At 38.8% G+C, this 15,265-nt stretch overlaps 1 protein-coding gene across 1 annotated transcript in view; it reads left to right on the forward strand.

Moving 5' to 3' along the window:
* The window catches only part of LOC103185779 (cytoplasmic dynein 2 heavy chain 1), a 311,776-nt gene that overhangs the window by 111,847 nt on the left and 184,664 nt on the right, over positions 1–15,265 (forward strand). The window contains exons 63-68 of the mRNA XM_042334736.1: positions 434–575; positions 3,715–3,824; positions 5,552–5,650; positions 7,937–8,060; positions 11,493–11,656; positions 12,575–12,694. Of these exons, the coding sequence (XP_042190670.1) occupies positions 434–575; positions 3,715–3,824; positions 5,552–5,650; positions 7,937–8,060; positions 11,493–11,656; positions 12,575–12,694 (759 nt within the window). The remainder of the gene's footprint in view (positions 1–433; positions 576–3,714; positions 3,825–5,551; positions 5,651–7,936; positions 8,061–11,492; positions 11,657–12,574; positions 12,695–15,265) is intronic.

Raw genomic sequence — 15,265 nt, forward strand, 5'->3', positions numbered from 1 at the left:
ATGAAGAACTGTGGGAAAACAGCTTCCAAATTACTATTGAAATTCATGGTTTTCCAAAATTATAAATAAGAATGTAAAATTTTAAAATGGTTTCACAGGTAATGCTGGTAAAATTTTGGGCCTTGGTGAGTGAGGTTGTGTTGTGCTTGGCTGTAATGTCTCCCATTGTGAAATAACAGCAGCTCTGAACTCGTACATGAAGATTGGTTACCTGAACCAAGTAACGTAGGACTGCCACTCCCTGTGGAGCCATACTCCATCATGAGTCTCCATCATCACAAGGAGTATCAGGGATGAAAATTATAATAATAATGTTGTCGAGGCATCTTAAAGTATTTCACAGGATTTTACTGTGCAGTGCAATGACTGTGTATTTGCAGGCAGTGAATGAAAGCCAAAGGAATTGATTTTTTTTCTGCTTTTATTCTTTCAGGTAGCAGAGATAACAGAGGAGTTAGATACCTTGCCAAAGCGAGCACAGCTAGCTGCTGCTTTTATTACCTATCTATCTGCAGCTCCAGAAGATCAGAGGAAAGTGAGTTTGGAGGAATGGATGAAATCATCAGGACTTCAAAGTAAATATTTTATATTGATAAACATTCTCTAGTGTCTCATATGTTACTTTTGGCATCTCTGTCAAATTTCACAATTAACTTGTATTTAAAATAACTGTAATCTATTTTCCGTATTTTTTTATTTTTGTAAGTAATGCCACAAACTGGTTTCCGACAGCTTCATGGGTAAATCCAGACTTAGTTCTACACCATGAGGGGTTGAAGCTGTAATGGTTCATAGTTAGGGAATCATTACAGAATGCAAACATAATGGAATTGAGACCATGGCTCACCGGAGCCAGACAGATACTGAACGCACATGGAGTTTACAATTGGTTCATTACTACAAGAGAAAACATCAGTGAACTTCAGCATCACTGGCAGAGACAAAACAATCTGTCTACCCCAGTCAGAGGGTGCAGAATGTGTCCTGCATCACCTCTGTGCTTTCCTGCCACTCACATCCCCAGCCTGATCAAGAACTCACACCACCATAGTCTTTCATGCACCACAACAGCTCTGACCTGGCCATGCGGCAAAGTCTTAGACTTCTTTTAATTATCTCCAACCATGACACTACCAGGTCCCTGCTTTGATCCGCTCCGAGGAAGAATAACCTTTGGAGTGAGATAATCACTAAGCAGATCCTGGGTTAGAAGCCCTCCACAATGCCAGGCCCAAAGCCTATTACAATCATTTGGAATTTGTCAAAGAATGTGTTAATTTGGTACTTATTTGGTACTATATTTGGTATTATAGAAATTGTAAAAGTAATATCAGAATATAATTGTAACACATCTTGCTAGCTGTAAAAGTGGTAGCATTGGGTAGGTATGAATCTTTCTTTGCCTTCTTCCCAAAATTTTTCAAGGTAATTATTCCCAACTGAAGTGAAAGACCATGTCATATCTGTTTCAATATCCAAAGCTACCCTTACTTGTCCCTTGGAGATTTGTCTCAATGTTGACCTGTCTGCTCCCTTTGCTCAGCAGGCTCTGGCCTGCTCCACGTTACCCACCTAGGTCCACCGCACTATCGCCGGTCGGACCTTCAGCCTCTTTTGCCCCCACCCTTTGGATGTTGAATATAGTATTCAAAAGTGTTGGCAAAATTTATATTTTCCTCCTTGTCCATTGATACAAGTAGTTTCTTGAAGAGCTTCCATAATTGCCAGAGGACACGAAGGTTGCAAATGTTACTCCCCTGTACAAAAAGGGGCAGAAGGATAGACCTGAGAACTATAACAACAACAACTTGGATTTATAGAGCGCCTTCCAAGCCGGACGGGGTCTCAGACCGCTTTACAGTAACGGATCCCGGGACCGAGCCAGGGGGAGGAAGGTGACCAAAGGCGCGGTCGAAAAGAAAGGTCTTCAGCAGAGACCTAAAAATGGGAAGGGAGGGAGCGAGACGAAGAGAGTGAGGAAGGCAGTTCCAGAGTTTCGGGGCGTAGTGGCTGAAGGCACGGCCGCCGAGGGTGGAGCGGAGGACTTGGGGGATGAGGAGGAGGCCAGGCCAGAAGGAACGAAGGCAACGGGTACTGTTTTGAGGAGAGAGGAGGTCAGAGAGGTCGGGAGGTGCAGAGGAGTGCAGGGACTTGAATACAAGGGTGAGGATCTTGAAATCGATCTTGATCTTGAAAAGATCTTGAAACTACAGACCAATCAGCCTAAGATCAGTAGTAGGGAAACTTCTGGAGACTATGATCTGGGACAATATAAATTCTCACTTAGAAAAATATGGTTTAATAAAGGACAGTCACCATGGATTTGTTAAATGCAGATCGTGTCTGACAAACCTAATAGAATTTTTTGAGGAAGTGACTGAGAGGGTGGATGAAGGTAGTGCAGTAACGTCGTTTATCTAGATTTTCGAAAGGCATTTGACAAAGTGCCACATTAAGAGACTTATAAACAAAATAGAACCCCCGGTATTAAAGAGACTGTGGCAACATGGATCCAGAACTGGCTAGGAGACAAAAAGCAGAGAGTGGTAGTAAACGGTTGCTTTTCTGACCTCCGGGAGGGAGGTGTGTAGTGGTGTACCTCAGGGGTCGGTATTGGGACCACTGCTCTTTCTGACCTATATTAATGATCTGGACCTGAATACAAGGAGCACAATTTCCAAATTTGCAGACGATACTAAGATAGGAAAAGTAGTTAATGGTGAGGATGATAGCACCAGACTCCAAGAGGACCTAGACAGTTTGGTAAAATGGGCAGAAATGTGGCAGATGAGATTTAATGTGGAGAAATGCGAAGTGTTGCATTTTGGTAGGAAGAATGAGGAGAAGCAGTCTAAGCTAGATGGTACAATCTTAAAGGGGGCAAATGAACAGAGAGAACTGGGGGTCCACATAAGCAAATCTCTGAAGGTGGCAGGACAGGTAGATAAAGCTGTTAAGAAAGCATACGGGATATTAGGTTTTATAAATAGGCATAGAATTCAAAAGTCAGGAGGTTATGTTGAATATTCATAAAATGCTGGTTAGGCCTCAGTTGGAGTATTGCGTTCAGTTCTGGGCACCGCACTTTAGGAAAGATGTTAGGGCATTGGAGAGGGTGGAAAGGAGGTTTACCAGGATGGTACCAGGATGAAGGACCTTAGTTTTGAGGAGAGGTTAGCGAAACTAGGATTATTGTCCCTAGAGCAGAGCAGATTAAAATGGGATTTAATAGAGGTTTTCAAGATCATGAGAGGATTTAATAGGTTGAACCGGGAAAAACTTTCCACTGGCATGTGGGTCAGTAACCCGAGGACACCGACTTAAGATAGTTGTTAAAAGAAACAACTAAAAGGGGAGGTTAGGAAATTTTTTTTCACTCAGCGAGTTGTTCGGATCTGGAATGCATTACCTGAAAGAGTAGCAGAAGCTGATTCAATAACAACTTTTAAAAGAGAAATAGATGGGTATTTGGGGAGGACAGGATTGCAGGGCGATGGAGAGAAAGCGGGCCAGTGGGATTGAGTTGGATTGCTCTTTTAGGAACCGGCGCAGATGTGATGGGCCGAATGTCCTGTTTCTGTGCTCTATGATTCTATGATTCTATGAATTGAGAGTGTCTTGTTACTTGCACGAGAGATAAAAATACATTTTAAAATTATTGGATTGAATGTTGATGGTATACCTGTTTAATTGGTTTGATATCTGCTCCTCTAGAATTTGATCTACGCCGCTTTCTCTGTACTGAAAGTGAACAGCTAATTTGGAAGAGTGAAGGATTGCCTTCAGATGACCTATCCATGGAAAATGCTCTTGTCATTTTGCAGGTATTTAGCTTGTTTTTCATGCTTTATTGCATACATTATTCATTGTTGTTCAAATTAAAAGCTATTGTGTATATTTAGGGCAGTTTCATTGCTGTTCAATTCACATATTGAGAACTACATCTATAATTTATCTTAGTTTTTTAAAATATATTCTGTTACACGTAAGGATTATACTGAGATAAAATCTCTCATCTGGTCACAATCTTATGACAGTTCCATTAATTTCCTGACAGTGTAATATGGCAATGTTATAAACAGTTCATATTGTTTTGGCATTGCATTGTCTCTTTTCTAATCAGTGGCAAGTGTTAATATATGTGTGGTGTGGCGAGGCACCAACTGCTTTGTGTAACTTGTGTGCAACAATCTAAATGTACTGAAGTGTATTACTAAAGCAGTTCTTGAAATGAGCATTGATGTTTGAATCCTCAATCCACCAGTGGACTAAATGGAAAACAATTTGTTAAATACTAATAGAAACTTTTTATGTTACTAATAATACTCCTTGCATTTGATATTGCGTCTTATCATGTATTCGAGACACCTCAAACCAATTCATAGCATATACTGTAAAGTGAATTGACTATATTTTGTGGGTTAAAGGTGACAGCCAATTGCTCATAGCAGTGTCCTACAAACCAGTGGTGGATTAAGAAATTGGAAATTTTTATGTTAATTAAAAGCAGTTTATTCGTTCTAGTTCTCAAAAAGGTTCAATATCTTTAAATTGTTAGTTGAATTCTGAATTTATTCATGAGTTTTTTTAATTTGTTATGATTTTATTTCTGTATTCTTTTACTGTTATTCCATGTAGTTTAATTTTACGTCTGTTGTGACTATTACATTTTTCTTCATTTTTCCATTATGCACTGCTTCACAAATAGACCAATCAATTGAAATTCAGGGTAAGATTTCATCACATCTGACATTTCTTCAGGTTCAAATGTTGCCTTCACGTATTCAGCAGCATTAGATCATGCCGCTTTTAAATTGCTGTATTGGTGTGAAATAGTTCTGAGTTTTGCTATATCTTATGTGAATATCCAAATTATTTCGCTTTAACAAATCCCATTTGCATGTGTGTTACAAAAGCTGACGCCATCCTTTATTGGTAATATCCATAGAATTACTTGGTCCAGTAAATTTAGCAAATCGGATTGGTATTTATTTTGTGTTGTGTTGTGGAACTACATCATCTGCAGAATACTAATTTCTGCTGAGAAAATGCAATCAGTCAACCTGTGCAGGCATCCGATAATTTAAAGTACCATAATAGTGGAATTTATTTAAAGAATAAAGATATATTTGTAAAAGAACTATTAAATTTATATGGTTCTCCAATTAGCTCACCTTAATGCTAAGGTTTAATTGAACTATATATTTAAGGTTCCATTTGAGTTGAAGGTATTACACAATTCAATACGTTTGGTTGTATATAGTTTGTAAAATGGGCCATCGTCTCTGAACTACTATCAAGCATTAATAAGTTGCCAATTTACTGTGCAGGTAATAGTCTCCCAATGAATTTTGAACAATGCATTTTAGGTATATTTTGGATGTTATCTTGTAGTGGGTTGATTATTTAGTTTCAATGGTATTAATTTGTAGTGCCAGTTATCTCATTATTTGCCCTATGGTATTGAACATGCGGATATGAAGGCACATGTACATTTTGTTTGATTTTAATGCACAAATTATAATAATTTGTTATTGATCCTCTTATTTAGAGTCGTGTATGTCCATTTTTAATTGACCCCACTTCACGGGCTACAGAGTGGTTGAAAACTCATTTGAAGGATGCACGTTTGGAAGTTGTTAACCAGCAGGTATTAAATCAATTCTTCATATCTGTCATTGTAGCAAATCTTATTATTAATCACCTTAGAGCATAAAAGAGCAACCATCCTTAAGACTGTAAGAAAACATTGGCACTCATTCAATACTTCGTGCTGTCACTCTGGTAATAGTAATAATAGTGCATTATATATTCTTACCTTTGGAATTCGTAATTATGTAATGTCCTGTTTTTTGCTGTTTCAATTTACAAAAGCAACCTTAATAGTGAGTTAGAATATCCACTCTTAAGGGACAATATTTGAAAATGTTTTTTAGCTTGTATAAATAGAACACATTTCTATGATGGATGTTCTCCATTATATATTTGATAAAAACTATATCTGTTAGCAAAAAAAGTCAGTTTAAAATGACTTGGGAAATATAGAACATCATCAATTTCAAAGTACAGCAATGTATTACAGAGTTAATCAAATACCATAAATATATGTGAGATCTATTTATTGTACAATACAAAATAGATCCCTGGTATAAAGAGCTTCCCCATGTCAAGGATTTACTTACAGTTGGGGTGTGGGTCCTCATATTGACTTGTTCCACCCAAACTATCCGCTCCCTCTGCTCTGCAGGCACTGGCCTGCTCCACATCCTCCGCTCTTCCTACTCTACTATCGGTGGTCGGACCTTCAGCCTTTGTGCCCCACCCTCTGGAACTCCATCATAGAGCCCCTCCACCTCTCGCCCTCCATTGCCTCCTTCAAGGCCCATTTCAAGTTCCTTTTTGACCTTGCCTACAGTCATCTTCCCTCCTCTCTTCCAAGCCCCTTGACCTCCACGCCTCTCTGATCCCAACCTGTAGCTCGGGTGCAAACCCCTCAATGACCATTGTTTCGGGATGTCCTCCCAACGTGAAAGACACTATATAATTGCAATGTGTTGTTACATGCTGTCACATGTGCAGGGTGCAGAAAGTGACCTTAGCAATGATCTGATGATCTGGAAATTGGTGATTTTGACTTCCCATGTGCCAGCCAGTATTTGCTTTTTCTGCTCATATGTGCAGTGAATCGCGAAGCGCTGACGGGCTCTTGTACTGCTGGTTATAACTTTATGGATTGTAAATATGATACAACTGCTGTAGAAGGTTGTAATATGAATAGTTGCCTTTCGCATGATCACAATATCTGTAAAAATACAATCAGCATATGATGGACCCCAGCATTAAAGAAAGCTGCTCAATGTTATATACTTGTTTGTGTGTGTGTATAATATATACATATGTATACACAAGTTGAGTTTGCATAATCTTAAATCTCCTATCAGAACATAAGAGCATAAGAATTTGCTAGGCGAAAGAAGACTAAGGTTCATCTAGTTCGCCTTCCACCATCCTTGCAGTCGCTTGACAATCAGTATTATAACAATGCTGGCTATATTGATAAAATGCAAAATACTGCAGATACTAGAAATCTGAAATAAAAACAGAGATTGCTGGGAACACTCAGTGAGTCAGGCAGCATCTATGGAGAAAGGAAAGTGGCTCAACGTTTTGCCTGACCTACTGAGTGTTCCCAGCAATCTCTGTTTTTGTTTCTGGTTATATTTGTGTCTGGTCACAGCCTTGCTTGGTGTGTTTTGTACACATTTGAGTTCATGTTGCTCCCGCACTTGAAATCCATAATGAAGAGACAGGTGGATGGTTCAATCAGAGTGTGGAATGGGTTGATGGAAGGCGGATGATCCAACGAGAAGAGGCTGTTACAGTACAGTATTTTAATAGCACCCATAGTGGCTGTTATTTTTGTGATTCAAATTCAAAGATAGAACAGTGAAAAATAACTTTTTTTAAAAAAAAAAACCTTATTACAGTGAAATTAATGTAAAATATTGGATTTCTTACATTTTATTCTTGACCTTGAAATTGTGAATGCCTTCAGTACAGTCTGTAAATGTTTGCAAGTGTTTATACTAAAAATTTCCCCTATTGTTATAGTACATATAATGTTCTAATTTTGTACAGTCTGACAGTGTATAGCATCAGGCATGTGTAATTCAAGCCTTATTGATGTCTTTTCCTGTTTTTTGGCCTGTGTAAAAGGGGTGGGTACGACTTGCGCTCCTCTGTGCAACTACACAGGATTTTATTGTAATAAATATATTCTTGTATTAGGAATCTCTTTATATGAAAATGGCAAATAAGGGTATATCACTATCTTACTAAAAAATAATGTTATAGTTTAATCCTTATGTTTTACTTGATTTTTAAGTTCACTTTCTGAGGTATTGAATAGCTAACATATTGTGCTCACAATTTGCAGGATGCAAACTTCATTACAGCGGTGGAGTTAGCAGTACGCTTTGGGAAGACATTAATTATACAAGAGATGGATGGAGTTGAGCCAGTATTATACCCACTGCTGAGAAGGGATCTTATTGCTCAGGGTAAGTGCCTATTTAGTAATGGCTTTTTAATTTCATTTAATTAATTTAATGCTGTTTGTAAAGCTGAGAATGAAAAGCCAGGGGAAGTGGATTTAATCTTATGACTAATGTATATAATCTGAAATATGTGCTGTGATTTGTATAGACTTTTTGGAAGCTATACGGCATGCACATATAATAATATAATCCCTGCATTTGATAGAGATATCACTTTGTGGAAATGTCTCAAAGAACTTCCCATTCTTTTATTGTAAACATTGTTTTGTCAGCCAGATGTCTGACATGTGAAAACTCATCACCGTGCTTGAGAGTATCCAACCCAAACCAGATCCGTGCATTCCACTTATAGATGGAAATTCCAGACATATTTATTGAAATGGAATGCACATTCCCTCTTTCCAGGGACACATCCTGTTTACCTAATTCCAGAGATTATTAGGCATGGGTTGGCAACAACCAAGGCTTGGAGATGCCAGTGTGTTTTGGGGCTACTGATTCAGTCTAACCAGCTAAAACCACATAAATTCCCATTGAATACAACAACAAAATTACATTTGTATAATGCCTTTCACATCAAGAGGATGTTCCAAGGCGATGGACGATCAGTGTTTCGGATCCGAGCTGGCGAATCGCTTTCCAGGAGTAATGGTTTAGTAATTGGTCTGGTCTTTTTAGATCACAGATCACAGAGAATAAATCATGTGGTAGCGCTCAGAAGTCTAGGTCAGAAAATTGTGGGTTCATCCCCCACTTTGGAACTTAACCTCACAAGTTAGTGGACTTCCAATACGGTATTGGGAAGTGCAGCATGGTTGGAGGTATTGTCACGTGGATGAGATGATAAACCGAGCTCCCATCTGCCTGTTCAGCTAAACATTAAAGATCCTATGCATTTTTTGAAAAGAGAAAGAAGTTTCTCCCAGTGAACTTGACCTCGCCACCAGTGCTCCATGTAAATTGTTTGCTCTAAAGTCTGTAAAGTCTGATTGTCTTTATCAATCATCATTTTAAAAACCTGGAGCTGGACTGTGTTCCTCTCAATCTTTTTTCAATGAAAATAAATGTAGCTGTCCTTGAAATGTAATCCACTTGATTTCTGAATCATTCTTCTTATCTTTTAGCCTATTCCAACTTATCAATATTTTTCACGGTACAGAATGTCAACCAATTTTACACCCAATACACCAAATGTGGTCCCAGTAATACTGATATGACATTTGTACTGGGAATTCAGAACTTCTGAGTGTCTTTAGATCTATGCCTCAGTTGCTGAAGACATGATTAATGCTCTTCAGTAACGATTATGCTACCCACTGCATTGATGTGGATGCAAAACTTTGTGCATATGTACTTAAAACTGCCCATAGAACTCTTGCCAGCTTCTCACTGCTGATAAGATTTCTAATGACTGAAAATAGCTGCGGTGATGGTCAGTTCCTATCGGTCACTGGAAATGAATGTTTTGAGCAGCTAGTTGCTTGAAATCTTTTCTAATTTTTAGTCAGTTTAAATGAACCTATTGCAGGTGTTACATGTTGCTACTTGCAAGACTTCCCTTGCCAAGCAGCAATACAAATGTTATTCTGACAGATGTTACTTTTTGGCCAACCGGTTGTCTTGAGCATGTACAAACCATTACCATGCTTGAGTATCCAAGCCAGATTGAGATCTCCACATACATATACTACCAAGATAAAGAAATTTCTCTGTGTGAATGGAACCCGCACTCTCTCCCAGAGGAATGCACCCTGCTTACCCAATTCTGGAGAGTCGTAGGGGCAGGTTGGCAAGGGCAAGTGTGTTTGTCGGGCTACTGCTCGCGTTTAACCAGCTAAAATCATAAGTTTAGCATTGAAAGCACTACTTGTCAAGTTTTCATGTCTTCTAGACGTCTCAAAGCGCTTCACAGAATATGCTGTAAAGTGAATTGACCGTATATTTGTGGGTGAAACGCGGCAGCCAATTGCACACAGCAATGACCCACAAACAGTTGTGGATTGAAAATGACCAATTTATTATTGTTTCGATTTGGAGAAATTATTGTTAGGCATGTGGAGTAAGGAAACTTGCCCAAGATTTCGCCCTGCCTGGGATTGAACCCAGGTGTCTTGCTTGCAAAGCGATTGCTCTAACCACTGAGCCACAGGACTCCACAACTGGACCTGAGTGGGAAGAATCCCTTCTCCCAGTCATCAGCCTGCCCCTCCATGTCTTACGGATAGCTGGCTTGTCATTATTAGTGCCCTGGAGTACCGCAGACTCACCTGACTCAGAAACTGGAATACTGAACCAGAACAGAGGATTGATTCGATTCTGTCATTCTGTTGCTAAGCAGATCATGTTGATGCCAGCTCAACGCCAAGGAGACCCCGTATTGCTCCCATTTCCCCCAAGGTTTATAACATCAGATTGTGAGCAATGCATTGAAATGGTGTAAAAAAAACTCACCAAACTTTCAGTATCGTTTGAATATTGCATTTTTTAAAGTCTAAAACAAATTCTTCATTGAAATATTTGTTATATAAATATACTCTTGTGATACATTGGGACAAATAAGAGGATAAATCAGACTGTGCGCAGGGAAGTGGGGGTGAGCTTGGGTCATTTTGCAATGATTGCTTAAAATGTATTCTATTAATTTGCTGTGACATTGGCCAATATTTCTTCTGATCGCAGATACTCTGAGGAATTGCGTCACATGTTCCTTGTTAGTGATTTACTTGCTCAGTCTTTCATGCTTTATGCAACCCTTTGGTTCACAACCCTATGGTTGTTTGATTAACATACCAAACCTTTGTGAATCGATTATTGTATTCTTTCCTTCAGCTTTCGGAGAAAAATTCTGTGAAAATAAAATACTGATCTAAAAGCATCATTTGTTCCTGATGGAGGATTGTTCATCTGAGTTTGTGATTAACGAACAGTGATCACAGTTTTATTCTCCTGCTATATATAGCATTTAATAAGTGGACAAAATGGAAGCAGAAAATCTAATAATTTCTAGTACCTGTTTTCATTACAAGCTGTAGTAGATCAGGAGATGCAGTTCACTATAAAAAATCTTTCACACACTCCATAGATCCATTTATCTAACTGAAGGAAAGTACCGCATTTTCAACATAATCTGTTTTTTAAATATTTAAATTTTGCAGTGAAACTCAAAATCCAGAATCAGATCGATTGTAGCAATGACCTTCTACCCATGATTTTCTCCATTCCTGACCACATAGTTGGCAGGAACGAGGGATAAAGAGAGAGGCGAGTATTGTATTCATGGACATCATATGGTAACTGATCTCGATTCTTAGAAATGTCTCATTGCAGATTAGTGAGGACCTTTGTACCGATTTTTAAATATATTGTGGAACACATTGTATCTTTAAATAAAGTTAATTTGATTTATGCTGGAAAGATTGTTTGCTTTCATTACAGGACCTCGGTATATTGTACAAATTGGAGATAAAATAATTGACTACAACGAAGAATTCCGCCTGTTCCTGGCAACCCGTAATCCCAGTCCCTCTATTCCACCTGATGCAGCATCTATTGTCACTGAAGTTAATTTTACTACAACACGGGCAGGTCTCAGAGGGCAGGTAAGGAAATTACACTAATATTTACTACAAAATGTATCATACAATATTGTAAATTTTATGTAGAGGTACCAATATTCAAAAAGGTATCAGTATATTTTTTCAACCCCCAACACCATTTTTTCCCTTTTCTGCAAAGGTCTAACTTTCTCCTTTAACAAGGGTGCTGTTGCTCATGTGCCAATCATATTCATATGAGTCTTGATTGTGAGTCTTGGCAGGCTTCTGGGAGAATTGCGACCAAACCCTCACCTCCTCACACAACATCTACAGATTCATTCTTTCCAGCAATGATCTCTGGATTGTGAACAGAAGCTGGATCTCTGGCTGACTTTTCCCTTAAGTTCCATGGATGAAATCAGTAACTCAGACAAGTTCCATGTTCACGTGTATTATAATAATAATAACATTTGCATTTGATAACATGCCTTTTCATGTCGTTTGAGATGTCTCAAAGCGCTTCACAGAATATATATTGTAAAGTGGATTGGCTGTGTATTTTGTGGGCGAAACAAAATACAATACGCAGCAGCCAATTGCGCACAGCAGGGTCCCACAAACAGTCGTGGATTGGGTGACCACTCTTTTTTTGGGGGGGAGGGAGGGATTATTATACCTGGAAAACGATCCGCAGGTCGACTAGCAACAGAGGCATGTGGACTAAGGAAACTTGTCTAAGACTTTGCCTCGCCTGGGAATCGAACCCGGGTCCACTCACTTGAGATGTGAGGGTGCTAACCACTATGCTATGGGACTCCCTGAATAGTCACTGAGTGATACTTTTACTGACTAGGGCTTTTGGGAGAGCGACCCATTTATGTTATGAAAATAAATTGAAATGTTCACTTTCTCAGTTTCCAACACTACATTTATCAAGCATTTTGAGAACCTGTTAACTTTTTTACTTGTTTTTTTTCCAAGCTGTTAGCTGTGACTATCCAACACGAGAAACCAGAACTGGAGGAGCGCAAGACAACTCTGCTACAGCAGGAAGAGGAGAAAAAGATTCAACTGGTGAAGCTTGAAGATTCCTTGCTGGAGGTAAATAGATAAAATATATTGAACTGCAACTTGGAGTTGAAATCAAATTGCTCCAACTCACAGTTGCACACAATCACATTTAGTATTGTCAAAAATTGTTTAGTACGTGTAATATGTAGAGTCAGAGAGAGGTTTTTTAAGTTGAAGTTTGAGTTAGAGAATGTAGCACAAAAGTCGATCAGTCCCACGTTATATCAATCACTACTTCCCTGTTTAGGGGCCATGTATATTGCATGTCCCAGCATCTTTTGGTGTCTTGTTTATGCCCATTTTAAACTTTATTTACAAAGAATACAAAAGCAGGTCTGTTTTTCCTTTGGAAAGTGGGTGAACCCTGCATTGTTTTGTCATGATGATATCTCAAGATACTGATCTAATGCTAGGTTTTGTGTTCTGAGACACCATCCTGCGTGAAGGGCACTGTATAAATGTAAGTGGTTGTTGTTATGTTCTTTTTCCAACTCTTAAGTTCAGAGTAATATCAATAAAATAATGGAAAACGGTGGGGAGAGAGAAATAAAGTAAAAGAAAAAAAAGCATGTTATAGGCCAGAGGAGGATCACACATGTTTGGTTCTTGTTTCCCTGCAAGAAGGGTTAAGACACTTGATAGTAATTAATAGTAATAAATAATAATAATGAATAATAACTGTAAGTACTTTGAGATGTTTGACATACAAGATGCTGTAAAAATGCAGTTCTTGTGCTTTGTGTTTGAAGAAAACAATAGGTATCACAGGATCATAAGGGGTTTGTTTAAAGACCATTCAGTTGATCTGATACTTCCAGAATACACATAATAAATTCCTCTTAACAGAACAGCTGTTTTCTAAATGCGTACAGCAACCTGGTTTCCGCCACCCTTCCTGTCAACCTGTTACAGTCATTAATTACCTTCTGGGTAAATAAATATTTCCTGGTGTTTGCCCTGAAATTGCCATTTTGAATTGTAAATCTCTGTCCTCTTGTTCCGTTGTCTCAGTGCATTCAAAAGTATTTTGCTTTCTCAATACCATTTAAAATTGTATTTAACTCTATAAGGTCCCATCTGAGTTGTCTCCTTTCGGGTCTAATTGTCCGAGTTTGTCTCATCTTAGTTCATGTGAATAACTTATCTGAATTTGGAGGCAGATGGATATTGTGTAGATGAACAGAAAGAAATCTTTGTCTAAGAAGTGAAACTGAACTTCTTGGAGCTAGTTCTATGAATGATGCTGTGAGAATTCCTTTTGGGATTAAAGGAGATGGCATAATTTAGCAAATTGCATTTATATTGCGCCTTTCATGCAGGCACTCCCTGGCACCTCCCTACCTCTGCGACCTCCTCACTCCCCAATCCACCTGGTGCCTCCCCTCGATTGGCACTCACCTCCTGCTCGTCCCTCGTATCCTCTGCCCCACAATCAGAGGTTGTGCTTTCAGCCACTCCGCACCAAAACTCTGGAACATTCTCCCTCAATCCCTCCTCCTTGTCCCCTCTCTCCCTTCTCTCAAGTCCTGCCTGAAAACTTTTCCTCTTCGACTGTGCTTATGGCCATCTCCCCCCTCCCCAAGGCTCGGAGTCAGGCTCCGCCACTGTGAAGTGCTCTGAGATGCTAACCTGCGTGGAGGGCGCTATATAAGTGCAAGTTGTTGTTTATTGGTTGTGTCTCAGAGTGCTGTAATTCCAGTAATGTTAATTGATTAGGAGAAATGCACAGTTACTATACTTGACAGTTATCTGTGAAGTGCTATGAGAAGTTTTGATATTGCACACTCTATATCCAATTCAATGATTAGATATTTGTCCAGCGGCCTGACTAAGAACTCACCCAAATGAGTTAATAATTAGTTAAATGTCCTGGCTAACAATCCAAAGCAAAACATTGGTCACTCACTCCCACGCTGTTTGTGGGAGATTGATGTGCATAAGATGGTTGCCGTGTTTTTCCCACAAAATACACAGTCACTCCACTTTACAGTAATAATATCAATATCAATAATAATCCTTGCTTTTGAAATAGCATATTCTGTGAAGTGCTTTGAGACATCTCGATGACGTGATAAGACACTATATCAAATACAAGGATTATTATTATTAAGTACAAAAATTTGAACTCTATGGGTTCTTTGTTCGAAATTGAAATTTAACCTCAATCATATTATTCATTAAGCACATTATTATCACAAAAGCGTGTGATGTACCCAGTTTATGTCCTGAGGAACCTTTTCACCTCCCCTGTTCTTAAATGTGATGTAGCCAACCTTTGTTATATTCCTTGTTAGCACATTACAAGAGAATGAAATGTACCCATCTATCTGAACAGAGATGGGATGGGAATCAGTTGTTCTCTGGTGGAAGTTATTAACTAGTACATCACCAAGAGCAGAACATTTCACAGTGTGATCTTAATCTGCGGAAAAAGTCTGGATCTCAGCAATTGGCACCACATTACACAATTGTTCATCATGGATACTCAGGCCAAATATACCCATGAAACAATTGTCCTCTTCACTTTGCTGGAGCTTTGAACAACCTTAACCCTTTTATGTAGTCATAATAATTCTTGCATTTGATGTAGCGCTTTATCAT

The sequence above is a fragment of the Callorhinchus milii genome, unplaced genomic scaffold, assembly GCF_018977255.1.
Source record: "Callorhinchus milii isolate IMCB2004 unplaced genomic scaffold, IMCB_Cmil_1.0 Scaffold4, whole genome shotgun sequence".
NCBI classification, from domain to species: Eukaryota; Metazoa; Chordata; class Chondrichthyes; order Chimaeriformes; family Callorhinchidae; genus Callorhinchus; species Callorhinchus milii.